The 19,614-nt window shown below is 49.9% G+C and overlaps 1 protein-coding gene across 1 annotated transcript; it reads left to right on the forward strand.

Annotated features, from left to right (window-relative positions):
- The first annotated feature begins 12,066 nt into the window (after window positions 1–12,066).
- On the forward strand, window positions 12,067–17,805 carry LOC101078480 (E3 ubiquitin-protein ligase RNF43-like). The gene is made up of 7 exons (XM_029848634.1): window positions 12,067–12,107; window positions 12,444–12,518; window positions 12,634–12,768; window positions 12,850–13,161; window positions 13,233–13,335; window positions 13,435–14,922; window positions 16,434–17,805. The coding sequence occupies exons 1-7, from the start codon at window positions 12,072–12,074 to the stop codon at window positions 16,457–16,459; spliced, it is 2,175 nt and encodes a 724-aa protein (XP_029704494.1). The 5' UTR covers window positions 12,067–12,071; the 3' UTR covers window positions 16,460–17,805.
- Window positions 17,806–19,614: the final 1,809 nt, after the last annotated feature.

The following is a 19,614-nucleotide window of genomic DNA, read 5'->3' on the forward strand; positions in this document are numbered from 1 at the left end:
GAGATGAGCTGATGCTTGTTGAAACCCAGTGAAAATCTGCTTTCATCCAGGCCATCAAAGATGAACAGAAGTTTCCAGACAGTCAGATCTTCTGCTCTGATCTTCTGTAATGTTGGATGGAAAACATGAAGCAGTGAGAGAAGACTGTGCTGCTTATCTCTGATCAAGTTCAGCTCCCTCCATGAGAGCGGAAGCACCAGACTGATGTCTTGGTTCTCCAAACCTTCTGCCCAGTCCAGACTGAACTTCTGCACTGAGAAGGTTTTTCCAACGCCGGCGACACCGTTGGTCAGAACCACTCTGATGTGTCTCTGTTGCTCAGATAAGACTTTAAAGATGTCCTGGCACTTGATTGGAGTGTCCTGGATGTTCTTCTGGGAGGTTCTCTCAAGCTGTCTCACCTCATGTTGTGTGTCCACCTCCTCACTTTGTCCCTCAGTGATGTAGAGCTCAGTGTAGATCTTGTTCAGCAGGGTTCCACTTCCTGCTTCATGAGTTCCTTCAGTCACATGTTCACATCTTCTCTTCAGACTCATCTTATGACCTTCTATCACCTCCTGCAGATCACTTCCTGAACATAAGTGAACCAATGATTTCCATCTATAATAAATCATCAACACAACTACAAATTCATGACATCACAAATTAAATCTCATATTGAACAGTTTTACTTTGTTTGGGCTTCATTTCAGCATCTCCAGATCTGCTTCCAGATTGTGAACAAGAGGACTCTCCTGGTGGAGCTGCCTGGTCCCAGTTTGATAGGATGTGCTCCCCCCTCTCACTATGAAACACATCTCTATTAGTCCTTTGATTTATAGGATGAAAGAACCTGATCAAGACTCAATATTGTTCCAGCATTTATGTCTGAATTCATCTTTCAGTTTAAACCTGATTCTTGTTTCTAATCAACAATATTCACATTAAGTCTGTAACTATATGACTGTCTGAGGTTTAAGTGTTAAACATCTCCAATAATAAACTCACAACCTGCTGCTGTTAATGTGACTAACAGCTGCCACACAAACACATCATCACGCTTTAGTTTTCTTACATTTCCTCTGAACTTCTGAAGTTTATTAGTCTATTATTGGACCGGTCACTCTTCAGGGACACCCTGCTGGGCACTGTGGACTCTGCTCTGTCCTCGTCCATCCTGAGGAAACATCAGAAATAGTGATGAGACTGTGATGAAGGTAAATAATCTGTAGAGGTTGGAGTTCAATAATCCCAATTCACTGCATTTTTATCAAACAGGAACATTTCTAATCCATTCTGGATAACAACTGAATCAATAAATCAATGATGTCTCTGTATCATTTTCATGTTTTCAGAGTTTAAGCTGCTTTTTCTAACTGTTCCCTGCAGTGAGAAAAGAACTGGCACCTTTTCCAGCCCCTCATCCTGCAGCACTGAATGTGCTCTAAATGTTGTGACTCCTACTCTGGCCCCACCTCCTCCTGGGCAATCAGCTCAACCACCACCACCTGGGCCCTCTCCTGCAGCTGCACCCAATCCGCCCAAACGACTCTGCACCCATAAAAGGCCCCTATGCACTCAGGCCAGTGCTTGATCTTACTGATGTTTTTGGCAACACGTCCCGTGGACCCAGCATCTCTCCAGGCTCCCCAGCGACTCCCTGCGTCTTCCAGAGACTCCTCTGCAACCTTCCTAGCCCCTCTTCCTCTGACCTCTTCCCCTTCCTCGGACGGATTTCTCCTATCCTCTGGACACTTGGACTCTCCCACAGACTCTCGCCCCTGGATCTCGAACTTGGTTCGTCTGCCGCATCACGCACCTATAGTTTGTCTCGGCCTCTCTCATTTTGTTTCTTCCCTCCTGGTTTTTTTGCTTCATTAAACCTTCAGAGTTTACTTTTTTAATTCCCGTGTCTGTCTGCCTTCTTTGGGGTTCCGCCACACTTGACCGCCAGTCCTCTCGAGCGTAACAGAAAGATCAAGCCAAGATGAGTCAAGGTGGAACCCCGGGGCAGCCGGGCGACCCTAGGACCCCCACGTTACCCTCCCCCCTCGAAAGAAGAGTGGAGGCCCACTCTGCCCAGCTCTCCTCCCTTCAGTCGGAGCTAACCAAGGCCTTCCCCACAATCCAGGGGGAGATTTCCGAGCTCCAGAGCTCCTCCCAGACCACCTCCAGTACCCTGTCCGCCCTCTCCAACCAGATGTCCGCCATGGCAACCGTTTTGGCTTCCATTATTCAGAAGCTAGGCAGCGACCCCGGTGGGGCTGCTCCATCAGAACCATCTCTCCCGCTTTCTCCCCGAGCCGAGCCCAACCTTGCCAGCCCCCGTGTGTTCAGCGGGGATTTCGACCTGGGCAAGGGGTTCCTCCACCAATGTGAGCTGCTCTTCCGCCATCAGCCCTCCAGATTTGTTTCCGACGAGGCCAAGGTTGGATTTATAACCTCCCTCCTGGCCGACAAGGCATTGAGCTGGGCCATAGCTGCCGTCGACCTGGACCCCCGCCTCTCCTCAGACTACAGCGCCTTTCGACGGGAGTTCAAGGCTGTGTTCGAGCACCCCACCTACGGTGAAGACGCCGCGAGTCGTCTGCTCGCTCTCCAGCAGGGGTCACGGTCAGTTGCGGAGTACACCCTTGAGTTCCGCATCCTGGCTGCAGAGAGCCGCTGGGGCGAGACCGCGCTCCGTAGCGTCTATCGACGGGGCCTGAGTGAGGCAATCAAGGACCTGATTGTGAGAGACCGCCCCTCGTCACTCAACGAGCTGATCACCCTCTCGCTCCAGATGGATGAACGACTACGGGAGCGCCGCCAGGAGCGCGCCCAACGTGCGGGCGGTTCTACCCGCCAACTCTCCCACCGCACTTCCTCTGTCCCTGACTTCTCCCTTACCAGCACTGCCGCCCCGCCTCCTCACATCCTCTTGCAATCCCCAGCTCACTCCTCCCCCAGAGTCGGAGAGGAACCCATGCAGATCGGCCGGTCCCGTCTCTCACGGCAGGAGCGGGAGCAAAGACTCCGAGACCAGTTGTGCCTGTACTGCGGAAACAACGGCCACTTCATCCAAGCCTGCCCCGTCCGACCAAAAGGGCCTGCTCACCAGTAGGGGGAGTACTGGTGAGCCGAGCTGTGATTCCCCAACCCACCGAGCAACACAACCGCCTCTTCCCCGCAACCCTCTCCTGGGATAAGGAGTCTATTCCGGTGAGTGTTCTCATTGACTCTGGGGCTGATGAGTCCCTGATGGACTTTTCTCTCGCGCGTCAAGCTGGCATTCCCCTGGTTCCTCTCGATCGCTCCCTGTCCTCCCAGGCGATCGATGGCCGCTCTCTGGGTAACATCACGCATCGCACCATCCCACTCACCCTAACACTCTCGGGTAATCACATAGAGAGTACACCTTTCCTGGTTTTGCACGCCCCCACCGCTCCACTCGTGTTAGGAAGACCGTGGTTGGAAAGGCACGACCCCCACATCTCATGGACTTCGGGTCGGATCCTGGGGTGGAGCGTGGCCTGTCACGCCAACTGCCTTCGCTCCGCCCCCTCTCCATCCAGTAATCCCAGGCCCGCGCTCACTCCCCCGGATCTCACTGGTGTTCCCCCTATCTACAATGATTTAGCCCCAGTGTTCAGTAAGGACAATGCTCTGTCCCTTCCCCCTCACCGGCCCTATGATTGCCCCATCGACCTCCTCCCCGGGGCTCCCTACCCCACGGGTCGACTTTACAATCTCTCCATCCCAGAGAAGGAGGTGATGCGCAACTACATCACTGAATCCCTTGCCTCTGGGATCATAAGACCATCGTCATCCCCCTTAGCTGCAGGTTTCTTCTTTGTAGCCAAGAAGGATGGCGGCCTGAGGCCCTGCATCGACTTCCGCAAACTTAACAACATCACCGTTAAGAACAAGTACCCTCTTCCCCTTATGAGTTCCACGTTCGAGCCTCTCACTCATGCCCGGGTGTTCACTAAGTTAGACCTCCGCAACGCTTACCACTTGGTGCGGATCAGGAAAGGGGACGAATGGAAGACCGCCTTCAACACACACCTCGGGCACTTCGAATACCTGGTCATGCCCTTCGGCCTCTCCAACGCCCCCGCCGTCTTCCAGGAGTTGGTCAACGATGTGCTCCGGGACATGATCAACGTCTTTGTGGTGGTCTACTTGGACGACATCTTGATCTTCTCCCGCACCATGGAGGAGCACCACCAGCATGTTCGCCTGGTCCTACAACGGCTTTTGGAGAACCGACTATTCATCAAAGCCGAGAAGTGCGTCTTCCACTCCGCCTCAGTGGGGTACCTCGGCTACATCGTGGAGGAGGGGCGGGTGCGCGCAGATCCGGCCAAGATCCAGGCTGTGGTGGAGTGGCCACGCCCCACCGACCGCACTCAGCTTCGCCGGTTCCTTGGGTTCGCCGGGTTCATCCGGCGGTTCATCAAAGGGTTCAGTCAAGTGGCTGCCCCTCTCTCCGCTCTCACCTCCACCTCGCGCCCTTTCGCCTGGACACCGGAGGCTGAGACCGCCTTCTCGGCCCTCAAGGACAGGTTCACGACGGCTCCGGTGCTCGCCCATCCAGACCCCGCTCGGCAGTTCATCGTCGAGGTCGATGCTTCGGACGCGGGCATCGGGGCAGTCCTCTCCCAGCGGTCCGAGGCAGACCAGAAGATTCACCCATGTGCCTACTTTTCCCGCCGTTTTGATCCGGCTGAACGAAATTACGATGTGGGCAACAGGGAACTTCTGGCGGTCTATGGAGCCTTGGTGGAGTGGAGACACTGGCTGGAGGGAGCAAAGCACCCGTTCCTTGTGTGGTCGGACCATAAGAACTTGACCTATGTGAGAACGGCCAAGAGACTCAATCCCAGACAGGGCCGCTGGGCTCTCTTCTTCAGTCGGTTTGATTTCACCCTCACTTTCCGTCCTGGTTCCAAGAATATCCGGGCTGATGCCCTCTCCCGCCAGTTTCCGGAGGAATTCCCCGGCGCCCCCAGGGACCCTGACACCATCGTTCCCCCGGCCCGGGTCATAGGGGTCATCTCCTGGCCGATCGAGACGACCGTCGAGCAAGCCCAGAGAGACGAGCCAGATCCTGGGAACGGGCCTCAGGGCCGAATGTTCGTGCCTTCCTCCGTCCGGCCGCAGGTGCTAGAGTGGGGCCACTCCAGTTGTTTCGCCTGCCATCCGGGCGTGCGTCGGACGGCGGAGTTTGTGCAGCGGCGCTTCTGGTGGCCCAACCTCCAAGAGGATGTTCGGGAGTTTGTGGGCGCCTGCACGGTCTGTGCCCGCAGCAAGGCCTCCCATCGCTCGCCAGCAGGCCTTCTGCACCCCCTTCCCGTCCCCAGTCGACCCTGGTCTCACGTAGCCCTGGATTTTGTGACAGGCCTCCCCGTCTCGCAGGGGAACGACACCATCCTGACCATTGTGGACCGCTTCTCCAAGGGGGTCCACTTTGTCGCCCTCCCCAAACTCCCTTCTGCTGCAGAAACAGCTGAACTCCTGGTCTCCCACGTGGTACGTCTCCATGGGATCCCCCTTGACGTGGTCTCTGACCGTGGCCCCCAATTCACTTCTAGGGTGTGGCAGGCCTTCTGCAAGGGGATTGGGGCCACGGTCAGCCTGTCCTCTGGGTACCACCCCCAGTCCAACGGACAAGCCGAACGGGCCAACCAGGCTTTGGAGGCGGCCCTGCGCTGCGTGACCACCAGCAATCCTGCCTCCTGGTCCAAGTTCCTGCCGTGGGTGGAATACTCCCTCAACGCCATGGAGAGCTCTGCTACTGGTATGTCCCCCTTTCAATGTTTCCTGGGCTACCAACCCCCTCTGTTCCCCCAGCAGGAGCTGGAGATCGCAGTGCCGTCTACCAGGGCCCATCTCCGCCGATGTAGGCGCATCTGGAAGACTGCCCGCAAAGCCATCTTGCGGGCCACTGAGCAGTCCCGGCGTTCGGCCAACCGGCGAAGGAGGCCGGCCCCTGCTTACCGGCCTGGCCAGAAGGTCTGGCTGTTGGCCCGGGACCTGCCCCTCCAGACCTCGCAGACTTCCTCCAGAAAGCTGAACCCCCGCTACATTGGTCCATACACCATCTGCAGCATCGTCAACCCCTCTGCAGTCCGTTTGGATCTCCCTGCCGCCCTCAAGGTCCACCCGGTCTTCCACGTCTCGCTCATTAAACCCTTCTCCACCAGCCCCCTGTCCCCTCCTGCTCCGACTCCACCTCCCCCACAGGTCCTGTCGGACGGAGAGCCGGTGTGGAGCGTTAACAAGCTGCTGGCGGTCCGCCGACGGGGAAGGGGCTTCCAGTACCTGGTGGATTGGGTGGGTTACGGCCCCGAAGACCGGAGCTGGGTGCCCCCATCCTATCTCGCTGACCCCTCCCTCCTCGAAGACTTCTACCGGGAGCACCCGGATGCTCCTGGGCGGTCGTCCGGTGCCTCCCGTAAGGGGGGGGGTACTGTTGTGACTCCTACTCTGGCCCCACCTCCTCCTGGGCAATCAGCTCAACCACCACCACCTGGGCCCTCTCCTGCAGCTGCACCCAATCCGCCCAAACGACTCTGCACCCATAAAAGGCCCCTATGCACTCAGGCCAGTGCTTGATCTTACTGATGTTTTTGGCAACACGTCCCGTGGACCCAGCATCTCTCCAGGCTCCCCAGCGACTCCCTGCGTCTTCCAGAGACTCCTCTGCAACCTTCCTAGCCCCTCTTCCTCTGACCTCTTCCTCTTCCCCTTCCTCGGACGGATTTCTCCTATCCTCTGGACACTTGGACTCTCCCACAGACTCTCGCCCCTGGATCTCGAACTTGGTTCGTCTGCCGCATCACGCACCTATAGTTTGTCTCAGCCTCTCTCATTTTGTTTCTTCCCTCCTGGTTTTTTTGCTTCATTAAACCTTCAGAGTTTACTTTTTTAATTCCCGTGTCTGTCTGCCTTCTTTGGGGTTCCGCCACACTTGACCGCCAGTCCTCTCGAGCGTAACACTAAAGTTCTTTCCAGAGCAAACGTCTCTGCACTTGCAGCAACATGTTGTAGTCATGGATCCGTGAGGAGAACCGGATACAGGAAACGCCCCCACTTTGATCCCAAAACCCAACTGGTGGCCAACGGTGGTCCGGCAACGACGGGGACGCTGGTCCATCGGGCCCACAACACTGGTTTTCCACAGGCCAACATGGTGAAAGGACTGTCTTCAGCTCAGCCACTAAATTATCTGGTGCTACATAAACATGCTAGTCAGGACTTTTTAACTCCCCTCCTTTGTTCCCCTCTTCAATTATTTCTATGATCCAAGTCCTCAAAGATCACTGCTCTATTTAAAATCGATGAAAGAAATGACACCCACTCCTGCATTTCTTTCACAGTGGTTCCACAACATAGAACAATAAACCACTGGGAGAAAACGTGCAGCATGAACCCAAAATCCTGTTGGTGTCCTGTGATCCTGTGTGGATTTATTTAATTGTTTTTAAAGTTTATTGTCTTAAATAATACCAAAATATCCAGCTGTGACCTGGACTGTTGAACAACTCTAATAACTCTAAGAGCTTTTCACCTGTCACAAAAATGTCGCTCTTCCTGCTTCGTCTGAACAGAATACTTTCACTTTTAAAACCTAATCAACAGCTTTATGGCGTATATATTACTACCATTAAAGCATTCTGGGAGGGTTTAAAGTTCTTTTAGGATCAGTAGCAAAGAGCAGAAAAATAAACTAAACTTCACTTAGAAAGACTATTCAACTATAACTAAAGCCAGACTATAAGAAAGTTAAATAAGACCTCTTCATTTATAATGTATAATGATGTTTTGTGCTAAAACTAAATATGAAGTCTAGTTGAATTTTCTTAAGCCAAGAATTCTTCAGCTCTATGCAGCTCTTCAATAGTAACAAAAATGTTTTCAAATCTTGATTTTTATCTCCAAACACAACTGTCAATTCTTTTCAATAATGCTCTTCGTTTACTCACCTTGTCGGTCTTCAGTCTTCCTGCTTAGTCTGAAAGGAATACTTTTATAAACTGGTTTGTTGGGTTCCCAGTTTCTGGGACCGTTGTTGCGGGTGTCTACCTGCAGGGGGCGTGGAGGAGCCGCTCATCAGCCACAGTGGCCCCGCAGACACGCGCACCTGCGGTCTCTCTTCAATCTCCCGTTAGATTTAAGGACAGAACTCCCGTCTGCCAGCGGCGGAGTGTTTTCGCCCTCATCGCCAAACCCTGACTTCTGTGGCTTGACTATTTTTGAGAGTTTTCCTCGCGGACTTGTTTTGGACTCTCTCGAGGTCTCTCCGCGTCTCTGTGAACACGGACCGAACTGTTCTGGTTCACTTTAAAATAAAGACGCTTTTCGGACACCATTCTCCATCATTATTCAACCTGGTTAAATAAATAAGATTTATGATGCTTGACAGATTTGAAAGACTTGTAAAAGCAGCATATTTCTGCAGCCCTGGAGTCCAGGAGGAGCAGCAGAGGTCAGAATGTGTCGGAGCGCGTTTAACTATTGTCTGCAGTTCCACGCGTGTCCACCGGGTGGCGGTAAAGCACCACATGATATTTCTCCTTTTTGGAACTTCTTCAGCTGCGTTGAGCTTTAAATCTTCACCTGTCGCTCCCTTTAAGCTCTAAACTTTGCGGTTCTGTGTGTAGTTTGTGGGTTTGAATATTTTTGATGAATTCTGATGACAATGAGTGAAACTGTCAATGACCAATAGAAAGTTCGTCCATTTTTCTACTGTGTCACACATTTTCATTATTTGTCATTTTTGGGTCTAAACTGAACCAGTTCTGTGAGCTGTTTTGCTTTTTCTCTGGACCAGATGTTCCAGGCAGGTTCCATCATCGGACACAGACGGAGACAGGTCACGTGACAACAGTCAGCCTTTAGTTCTTTATTACAGGAGGATCTGGTTTATATACAGACACGTATCTGCAAAGTACTAAAAAGTCTATGAACCCAAAGTACTAAAAAGTCTACATCCACGCACACGCGTGTCTTAAGTGTTTATACACACGTGTGCGCGTACGTGCACACAGTATATTCATCTAATAACTGTTGGTTTCTAAAACAGCAAAGTAGAGTCACTGAGGCGCGGCTTCACCTCCTTTACACCGAGGTTTCCCTGAGCAGGTGTGATGAACTGTTGCAGAAGGAAAAGCATGGAACATGTTAATAACCGGACACAACAACACTCAGGTTTATTGTCTGACGGCATCAGTGTCTCTGGTTGCATCTGTCTGAGGAGCATTGTGAAACCAGGAGCAGTGTAAATGAGGGGGGGGGCAGTGAGTGGATGCTGCATTCATCAAACACACAATAGTCAGAAGAGAAGAAGGAAGAACAGAAGCCCGTGTTCCTCAGTGTTGGTGTGGAGACGCCTGTTTGGAGGAGCAGGAAGCAGGCTGGACTCTTCCAGCTGGCTTTAATGCCACTTCTCTTCTGAGAACCTCCCAGCAGCTTTCTCTCCACCATCTTTTTACGCTGAAGGTTTTTGATCATTTCAGGTCAGATGTTCTTGGACTGAGGTTAAACATGTTTGTTCTTGTGCTCGGAGCGAACCGACGATCCTCTAAAGTCAGGCATCCTAAAGGTGGATGTTTTCTGAGGCCTGGAGGCTTTAAAGTGGCGCTTTTACCCACTTGTCCTCGTTCTGTTGGAAACTTGATCCAAAAACCTTTTCTGGAGCTTCATGTTCTGCTTTTTTGAAGGAATGAAATGGTTTCATCAGCGCTGCCGGGGGCTGAGCAGGCTTCATAAATCTGAAGCTCTGAGATCCTTTAAAGATCTCCTGGAATCAGCAGATGGGGGTTTGATCCAAAACTGTAAGAATCAGTCAAGCTATCAAATCTTGACCCAGTCCAAGCGTGAACCAGTCCATCCAGAGCTGATTATGGCTCAGCCAGGAGGAAAGCACGGCCTGGGGGGGTTCATATGGAGCAGGCACACTCTGGCTCTATTGCTCCTGAAAACAGCCCTTCAGCACAGCAGCCTGGAATACAGTTCTGGAGAACACCTGTTCCCAACAGAACCTGTTTAAAACGGGACCAGTAAAGATGCCCGGCGTGACCACGACCACGGGGAGAGAGGAGAGGGGGGCAGAGACAGGCGGTAACGCCGCTGCCCACCGATTCACCTGGAAACAACAAAACCCCAGCAGCTTGGACCCAATATGGCAGCGTGTTCCTCAGAAACGCTCCTCAAACTCTCCCCACAGCTTCATTGCTAAACAGGATTTGGGTTTTTTTGTCCGTGCTAAATGGAAAGTGTTTGTCCTTTGGTGGTCCAACAGGACCACGACTTGGATGGATGGATGATTTGATGTTATTGAGAATAAAAACAGCTGAAAATGGAAGCGGAGATGTTTCAGAGCACCAGAGTTCAGAAAGAGTTTCTAATCAAACACCGCCTGTTGGGAATGATGAATGGATGAATTTTTATTCAATTTAGACTAATTTAGACTAATTTAGACTAATTTTAACATCCTTTATGCCAGTTCCATAGAGCGTGCACACACACACACACTAGCAAAGATGATATCCAAACAGCCAAATAAATGGGAGTCAAAAGAAATCATTTAAAGCTCATATGTCAGAGTCAATGTCGAGGATTTTCTATGGCCCCCGGGATGATATTGATTTATTATTAGAACCGGCCCACAGGCCACACGGGCCAATACTACATTTCCCACAATGCAACGGTGACAGTCTGAGCGGGAGGTGGCTTCATTTAATTATTTATCAGTAGTCATTAGCATAACAGCAAAAGTTAACTTTCAGAAACTCCCCTCGTTATATGTGTCAACTCCCCTCGTTATATATGTCGACTCCCCTCGTTATATGTGTCGACTCCCCTCGTTATATGTGTCGACTCCCCTCGTTATATATGTCGACTCTCCTCGTTATATATGTCGACTCCCCGCGTTATATGTGTCAACTCCCCTCGTTATATATGTCAACTCCCCTCGTTATATATGTCGACTCCCCTCGTTATATATGTCAACTCCCCTCGTTATATATGTCGACTCCCCTCGTTATATATGTCAACTCCCCTCGTTATATGTGTCGACTCCCCTCGTTATATATGTCAACTCCCCTCGTTATATATGTCGACTCCCCTCGTTATATATGTCGACTCTCCTCGTTATATATGTCAACTCCCCTCGTTATATATGTCGACTCCCCTCGTTATATATGTCAACTCCCCTTTTTATATATGTCAACTCCCCTCGTTATATATGTCGACTCTCCTCGTTATATATGTCGACTCCCCTCGTTATATATGTCGACTCTCCTCGTTATATATGTCAACTCCCCTTTTTATATATGTCAACTCCCCTCGTTATATATGTCGACTCTCCTCGTTATATATGTCAACTCCCCTCGTTATATGTGTCGACTCCCCTCGTTATATATGTCGACTCCCCTCGTTATATATGTCAACTCCCCTCGTTATATATGTCGACTCCCCTCGTTATATATGTCGACTCTCCTCGTTATATGTGTCAACTCCCCTCGTTATATGTGTCAACTCCCCTCGTTATATATGTCAACTCCCCTCGTTATATGTGTCAACTCCCCTCGTTATATGTGTCAACTCCCCTCGTTATATGTGTCAACTGCCCTCGTTATATATGTCAACTCCCCTCGTTATATGTGTCAACTGCCCTCGTTATATATGTCAACTCCCCTCGTTATATATGTCGACTACCCTCATTATATATGTCAACTTGCTCTTCATCTTCTCCACCATCATCTCCCTCTTTTAGTTGGCTGCACAGGTGAAGGTTACAGGTGTCTGACGAGCGCTCCTCTGGGGGGGCGTATAGCTCCCAGACCACGCCGTGCTATTAGCAGTATAATGCTAACGTGTCGTAAAAAGGGCTTAATAACAGGGCTGGGGGTAATTGAAGGACACACTGCCCGACAGCACCGTGAAAAGCAAATGTCTGTACGATCTTCCCAGTCCTCAATATGGGTGCGAGCAGACTGCTGCTCGGCATTGTGGGTACTGGGCGAGAAGGCCAGGGGGTTAAAAGACGTGATTATCCTTATTAAGGTTGGACAGGGGCCAGGAACTTGAATTTTTGTGGCGAGATGAAAGTGAGTCTGTTTTTCTATTTCCATCGTGAGGTGAGCGTTCTGGCCGGTTACTGTGAAAACTCGCACGCTCACATGCACGCTCACACGGAGCCACGCTGACACTCTCAACATCTGTTGGAGAGAGATCCATTGGTTTCCCGCTCCTCGGCTATAACCTCTACTGACCTGTGGCAACATTTAAACCCACAGTTTAAATATTTACTCGGTAAATAAGTGACCCTGATTTGAAAGTTGCTGTGGAAATGTCACGTGTGCGCTTACTGCCCCCTAGTGGCGGCCCGAGGCACTGAGCAGTATCATGGTATTTATATCTCAGAGTGAGACTTTAATGTGTGTGTGTGTGTGTGTGTGTGTGTGATGGTTTAGGCTCGCATGGCTTTGGACAAAGGAGCCCAAGCTGTCATCTTCGACGTCAGCGATGATGCCGACGCTGCCGCTGAGGTGAGTGTGGAGGGTTGGGCGGAAGCACCTCTGGAGCAGAGCTCTGAACAGAAGCATCACATCCGTGTCTGTCTGTGGTCCTCCTCTTGGTTCCGACACCATCCACGTGGCCCAGCTGCGGGAGGCCGACTCCCTCCCCCGGCCCGTCGTGATGGTGGAGTCTGACGATGCGGAGGAGCTGATGGCTCTGGTCAACAAGAACGAGGAGGCCGTCGTTCGGATCGAGATCATGGTGAATCCACCACGATGGGTAATTAGAACCCAGCAAACGCGTCACCTGTGTGTTCCCGTGCTGTGTATGGCCACTGTACTTCTCCACTTGCCTTTGCAGCCACACTACGACATGGGCATCGTCCTCACCATCGTCCTGGCCGTCCTCACCATTGTCCTCATCTTCGCTCTACGTTCCACCATCAGTCCACCCGGAGTTATTAGACGGATCCGGTCAAAGTGTTCTGCCCTGTGGGTTCAGGACTCGGTTCACCAACAGACCAGGCAGGCCATCAGCCGCCTGGAGACTAAGACCTACAACTCTCAGGGCTGCTCAGGCCCCCATCACCAGCGGGCCCCCTGGGGGTCCGCCAGCAGCTCCAACTCAAGTCCGGTCTGTGCTATCTGCCTGGAGGAGTTCCAGGACAGCCAGGTGAGAGAGGTGATGCTAGACTAAAGCCCCTGTAGATGCTCCTGTCTTCACCTCTCTCCTTGTTGTGCCAGCACTTGAGGATTATATCGTGCGCTCATGAGTTCCATAAAGACTGCGTGGACCCCTGGCTGCTGCAGCACCGCACCTGCCCCCTCTGCATGCACAACATCATGGGTGTGTTCCTTTGATTTCTAATTCATGTGAATCCATCTGCAGCTACGCCGTTAGCTCCTGTAGCATTGGGTACATCTTGTCTGTGGTTGCCTCCCCCAGGGACCGAGCGGCAGGCCCAGAGGTTCAGACTGCAGCAGAGTTCGGAGCAAAGCCAGGGCTTTCTCCACCATCATCCTTACAGTGGCCCGAGGAACCACCACTTCCCTCAGCATGCTGTCCCCTTCTCTCTAAGGCCCCAGTATCCTTGTGGACCTTCTGGACCCTATCCTGATCTGGGCCACTACAACGGCTCTTCTCCAAGGGATGACCAAACTCTTCAATTCCTGGCTAGCAGACCGTTCGGCTCTAGCTGTGGGTATCACCGACCCGCAGAGGGTCCCGGGAGGCCCCAGATGTTTGGAGGTAACTGCAGGACCTCTTCCCACCACTACGGCCCACGTCGGTCCTGCCACACCTATCGATCGTCCTGTCCCGCCCAGCGCAGTGCGTCCAGCTCAAGGCTCTACCACGGACCTTCAGTGGGGCCCCAGCCCCGTAGGACGCTGGGCCATGGCCGACAGGGGGAGGGGAGCTGCTCAGGTGGCAGCTACCACACAGAACGCAGTGGGTACCTGGCTGATGGGCCAGCGAGTGACTCCAGCTCAGGGCCGTGTCACGGTTCCTCCAGTGACTCGGTTCTCAATTGTACTGACGTATCTCTGCAGGGGGTCTATGGTAGCTGGTCCACCTTCCGCAGTTCTTTGAGTAGTGATTATGATCCGTTTGTTTACTATGGGCCCGGCAACGGACATTCTGCCGCCCGCAGAAGTAGCTTGGACACATGTGCCCAGACCCGGCCCAGGTCTCTGGATTCTGTGGAGAACAAAGCGGTCTGCCCTGAGGAGCAGCAGCCCCAGACTGTGTTCAACCACATTCACTACCACCGCCACAGACATCACCACTATGAGGAGGAGGAGCACAGCCAGAGTCCTGCGAGAGGTTCTGAGGAGGAGTTAGGAGCTACTGCGGCAGCTCCAGCTGCTCTCAGCTTAGACAAAGACTCCCCGGAACACAGTCCCTGCCTGTGCCCTAATCCAGACCCAACGGATCGACCAAGTCCTGGGACAGACTGTCAGGACCGTGATCCGAGCCGGCCGGCAGGACCTTCAGTTAAAGTGTCCCCCGTCCCTTTACAGATTCCACCCCACTGCTGCCACCGGGGCCACGGACACCCTCCCTCTGCTCAGACAGGGAGCTGTGTGGTGGACGGCCCTTCTGTTTGCTTCCACCAGGGACTGGACCTGCAGGAGGACCGCAGCATCCACATCCACTATGGTCAGAGTCCAGGTTTCTGCTGCCCCCAGCCGGAGCTGCACCGGGCCCTGCTGCCTGTCCCTCTTCTTCTGGACTCAGGAATGGAGGACTGCTCCTATTGTACCGGGGCCCATGTGGTGTGGCAAAAGCGGGTGCCCCAGGCCCACTCTGACCCCCAGCTCCTGGGGCCCGGGGGGCCCCGGGACAGGCCGGTGTGCATGTTCCACCCTGGTCACGCTGCTGACCGCAGCACAGACCTCTGTTTGTACTGTCAAGCCTTACATCACAGTCAGGGTAAGGGTCCCTAGCAACCGGAAGAAGGACTAGAATAATCATAGTAATGATAATAATTATGATAAAAACAACAACAATATGAATAACAACACTAATATTGATCATAATAATAATAATTATGATAATAACAACAACAATATGAATAAAGACACCAATGATAATAATAATATTATTAATAATGCTGATAATTATAATAGTGATAATAATATTAGTAATATTGCCAATAATAACAGCAATAGTAATAATTATACTACTACTAATAATAATTATGATCATAGTAATGATGATTGTTTTACTATTATTGTTATTATTGCAATTCTTATTATTAGTAGAACTATTATTACTATTATTATTACTAGTAGTACTATTACTTTTTTATAATAATAGTAATATTGATAATAATGATGATGATTATAATAGTAAAAACAACAACTAATAATAATCACAATTATTATTATTATAATACTACTAAAAATAATAATAATTGCAATAACAATAATAATACTAAAACAGTAATTATGATAATAATATTTATAATAGTAATTATGATAATAGTAATACTACTACTACTAATAATAATAATAGCAATAACAATAATTGTTACTATTATAATACAACTACTAATAATAATGATGTTGATGATAATAGTATCATGATATGGTTGTTGTTGTTGTTAACAACAATAATATTAATAATAATTAATAATAACAAATGTGCTCTTCGGTCCCACTGATTAGGAATCAAATGTGTGTGTGTCAGTGTGTGTGTGTGTGTCAGTGTGTGTGTGTGTGTCGGTGTGTGTGTGTCTCAGTGTGTGTGTGTATCAGTGAGTGTCTCAGTGTGTGTGTGTATGTGTTTGTTTGTGTGTGTGTCTCAGTGTGTGTATCAGTGTGTGTCTCAGTGTGTGTCTCAGTGTGTGTATCAGTGTGTGTCTCAGTGTGTGTGTGTCTCAGTGTGTGTCTCAGTGTGTGTGTGTGTCTGAGTGTGTGTCTCAGTGTGTGTGTCTGAGTGTGTGTCTCAGTGTGTGTCTCAGTGTGTGTGTCTGAGTGTGTGTCTCAGTGTGTGTGTCTGAGTGTGTGTCTGAGTGTGTGTCTCAGTGTGTGTCTCAGTGTGTGTGTGTCTCAGTGTATGTCTCAGTGTGTGTCTCAGTGTGTGTCTCAATGTGTGTGTCAGTGTGTGTCTCAGTGTGTGTCTCAGTGTGTGTGTGTCTCAGTGTGTGTCTCAGTGTGTCTGAGTGTGTGTCTCAGTGTGTGTGTCTCAGTGTGTGTCTCAGTGTGTGTCTCAGTGTGTGTGTGTCTCAGTGTATGTCTCAGTGTGTGTCTCAGTGTGTGTCTCAGTGTGTCTCTCAGTGTGTGTCTCAGTGTGTCTCAGTGTGTGTGTCTGAGTGTGTGTCTCAGTGTGTGTGTCTGAGTGTGTGTCTCAGTGTGTGTGTCTCAGTGTGTGTGTCAGTGTGTGTCTCAGTGTGTTTTGCTGATCCAGCTGGACGCTAACGTGGTTTCTTGTGTGCACAGGATCAGAAGAAGAATCTGGTGTGTGAACATTGGCCGTCTCCCATTGTATCGCGCTGCTACTCAGGAGCCAGGATGGAAACGCCTCCTCAAGCCTTCCACCACGCTGCCAGACACGCCTCCTTCATCTTCACGTCAAATGTAGCTCCTTGTGATCAAAGCACAATTACTGTGACTAAGTCATTCAGCATAGATTGTTTTCATGAGTTGTTGGGGACAAGACTTCGTGCCCTTGTGATTCATTAGGGGGGTTCAGTAACGAGCATGAATCCACAGGTTTCCTGCTCCTTAGGGACACCGAACACATGATCCTTGGTGAGCAGTCTCCAGGAACTGAGACAGAATCCACCCTTTCGGAGGCTTCTTGTGACCCTGGTGCCCAAGAATATTCGGCTTTGTGGCAGCTTAACGAAGGACTGTGAATAAAACGAGCGATAGGAGCTCTTTCTATCCCACGACACTAAAACCAAACCAAATTGAACACATGATGGTGACGCTGGGTTTGACCCAGTTTGGTGGGGGGGGTTGTTGTGCATTGGTAGAAGACTCCATCTCAGATTAGCAGAATCTCACAGAAGTCGCTGGGATTGGTCAAATTTCTTCAGCTCGCTGCGAAAGCCTCGATTTGAGGTACCTTCCTCCACCCTAGTGGTCTTCCTCTTCCTCCTCCTAGTTCAGTTTCTCGAGGAAAAGCTCTTCTCTCCATCCTACCTCACATTTCTTACACGGCCTCACGAGGAGGCTCTTTAAAGGTACTGCTGTAGTGAGGATATGAACCCTTCTGGTCTCAATCATGTAGCTCCCATTAACTCAGCAGAGAGTCTAAATGGAGAGAAAGATTGACCTTTGACCCCTCAAACGACAAGGATTCTAGCGCGGGCCTTGTTCTCATCATTTCACTAATGGCAGCTGTTCTCATCGTGTGTGTCAGATCGTTTTCTTTTGTTAAACCTTTAACCCTTTTAAGGTGAACCAGTTTGACTGAACTCCCTCGTCGTCATTACAAGCTATTTTCTCTTGGTTGTCGTTTCTCTCCGGTGGTTGCGTCTCGCGCTCAGACCTCAGTGCTGCTAATCCTCCCTGAAAGACAGTGATAAAGGAGAAAAAGATAATGACTAAAGTGGAATGGAGCCATTTTAGAGAGCCTGCAGCCCCCCTCAGTCTGCCTTCAATGGTTGGATTTGACTATTATGGTTTGCTGTTCGGCTGTGTGACAGCTGTTGCAGGAACAACCGAGCACTGGAAAAACAGGACACTTATTCTTATTGACGGACACAGAAACCAATGTGAAACTGCCTTCATGATGGTCCATGTGATTTCATCCAGTCAGACCACTTTAGATCCACCTGAAACCAGAACTGCTCAGAGATATTTTAAAAAACCTTAAAGTACTTAACCCCCCCCCCAATTAGGTGAGTTTCCCTCTCCTCTAAATGATAATGTGAGCAACCCTCTCTTAACAGAAGGACTTTTTGAAGTGTGAACGCAGTCCGACTTATTACAGATTAGAGATGCACCGATCTGGCCGCTTCTGTGCTAATTACTCCAAAACCTCAATGAATAAACTCTGTGCTTGAGCGTTCGGGACGTTCTAGTTCTAGTTTTGGTTTGTGCGACTTCCTGTGTGGGTCAGCAATGGTGCTGCCTGCCAGGAGACATTGGACAAAGACTTTCAAACGGAACACACTTAATTCAGTGAAGGTATCAATAATCATGCATAAGCTAACATTAAGCTTGATTGAGACATTCAGCAGCTCTGTCAAATAAAATGAGCTGTTTTGTTATTAGTAGATAAGAGTGTTGCAAAAATGCTCACAGTTTGGTTGGGTTCTTCTCCACTGTTGCTCATAACCTAAGCTCCTTCTCTAGGACAGCAGTACCAGGACCAGAGTGACAGCTGATCCATTTGAGTACCAGGCCAGTTTTAGAGATATCTGATCGGTGCATCCCTGCCTCAGGTGTCGATGGGGGAAAGAATCGTGGGTAATTCTGGTAGCACTTACTAAAGCTTTTATGTGCCTTATTTGTTAAAAAATAATGTTGACAATCAGGAGCCTGCGCTGATCCGTCTGCCAAAGGGGTGAGCAGCTAAACCCACTTACCCGGAACACAAGAACATGCCTGTTGACCCCGGTTGACCTCGGTTGACCTCTGCTTTCCCTTCACCGTAGCTCAGAAACATTTGGCATCTTTGTTCTGACCCTCATTAGAAATGTGCCAGCATGAGGTTCTCCAGCCCCAGGTTCTCCATCTGTGCATCCGTCTCTGTGACCCACGCTTGGACCCCCAACAGGCTCGACTGTGACGCCGGGGTTGGAATTGACTGAATAACGTGCAGCACTTTGGCAAAATTCAGTTTACAAATTTAAAATCAGCCCCAAACCACCAGCATGGGATTCTTGATGCCAGGGTTTAGCTGGTGTGGTCTAATCCTCTTCAGGATCTTCCCCTTTGTGCCTTTTTTATCTGGTGGATGCAAGTCTGGCAACAATAATGAGCTAAAACTGCCTTTGCTCAGAGTAAATAAAAACAAAGGTCCCTTTTAGAATTTAAAGGGACTTGTCAGTATATTTTTGAATACTTTGCGTACAAAAAGGAACAACAAAACCAGAAAAGAAATAGTGTTGTATTTTATATATGATAGAACATTTCATTATAGTGACACGTCACTAATATATTTATTTACTAATATATTTATCCATTTTGTTCAGGTTTGAAAGTGGTTTCTGTATAGACTGAATGTTTCTATATGGAATCTGACCAGTGCCATCACAGATATATGAACCTGTCTTCATTCCAATTATATGCAAATAAATTATTTTGAAATAAAATGTCCTGCTCTGATTTTTTTTCGCTCCTTGTTAAAGTTGTAAAGGATTGATCCAGATGAATCCACCTGTTTTTCCCTCTTGAGGTCACTACTCCCCCCTACCTTCACTTAAAGAGACTAGCATCACTTCGCTGACTAGACTTCCCGCAGTATAAGAATGTCCTCAAAGGATCGCACCTCTGGATTAACTTGGACTGTTGCCCCTTTCCAAGACTGCCCTTTTTGGTTCTTCACTTTCCAGTGGTCCGATGAGGACACGGTTTAGCTCCGCTCCCCATCCTTTCACACCCGGATCCCTGTCACCAGTTTTGTGGACAAGATGCTTTTCTCTCCCAGCATGACTACCAAAAGCTC

The sequence above is a fragment of the Takifugu rubripes genome, chromosome 15 (assembly GCF_901000725.2).
Source record: "Takifugu rubripes chromosome 15, fTakRub1.2, whole genome shotgun sequence".
Taxonomy (NCBI): domain Eukaryota; kingdom Metazoa; phylum Chordata; class Actinopteri; order Tetraodontiformes; family Tetraodontidae; genus Takifugu; species Takifugu rubripes.

Bases quoted from the DNA above. Each gene is read 5' to 3' on its own strand.
- LOC101078480 (XM_029848634.1), top strand. From the start codon at position 12,072: ATGAAAGTGAGTCTGTTTTTCTATTTCCATCGTGAG. The intron at 13,162-13,232 runs GTGAGAGAGGTG...TTGTTGTGCCAG, and splicing joins AGGAGTTCCAGGACAGCCAG to CACTTGAGGATTATATCGTG. The intron at 13,336-13,434 runs GTGTGTTCCTTT...TGCCTCCCCCAG, and splicing joins CTGCATGCACAACATCATGG to GGACCGAGCGGCAGGCCCAG.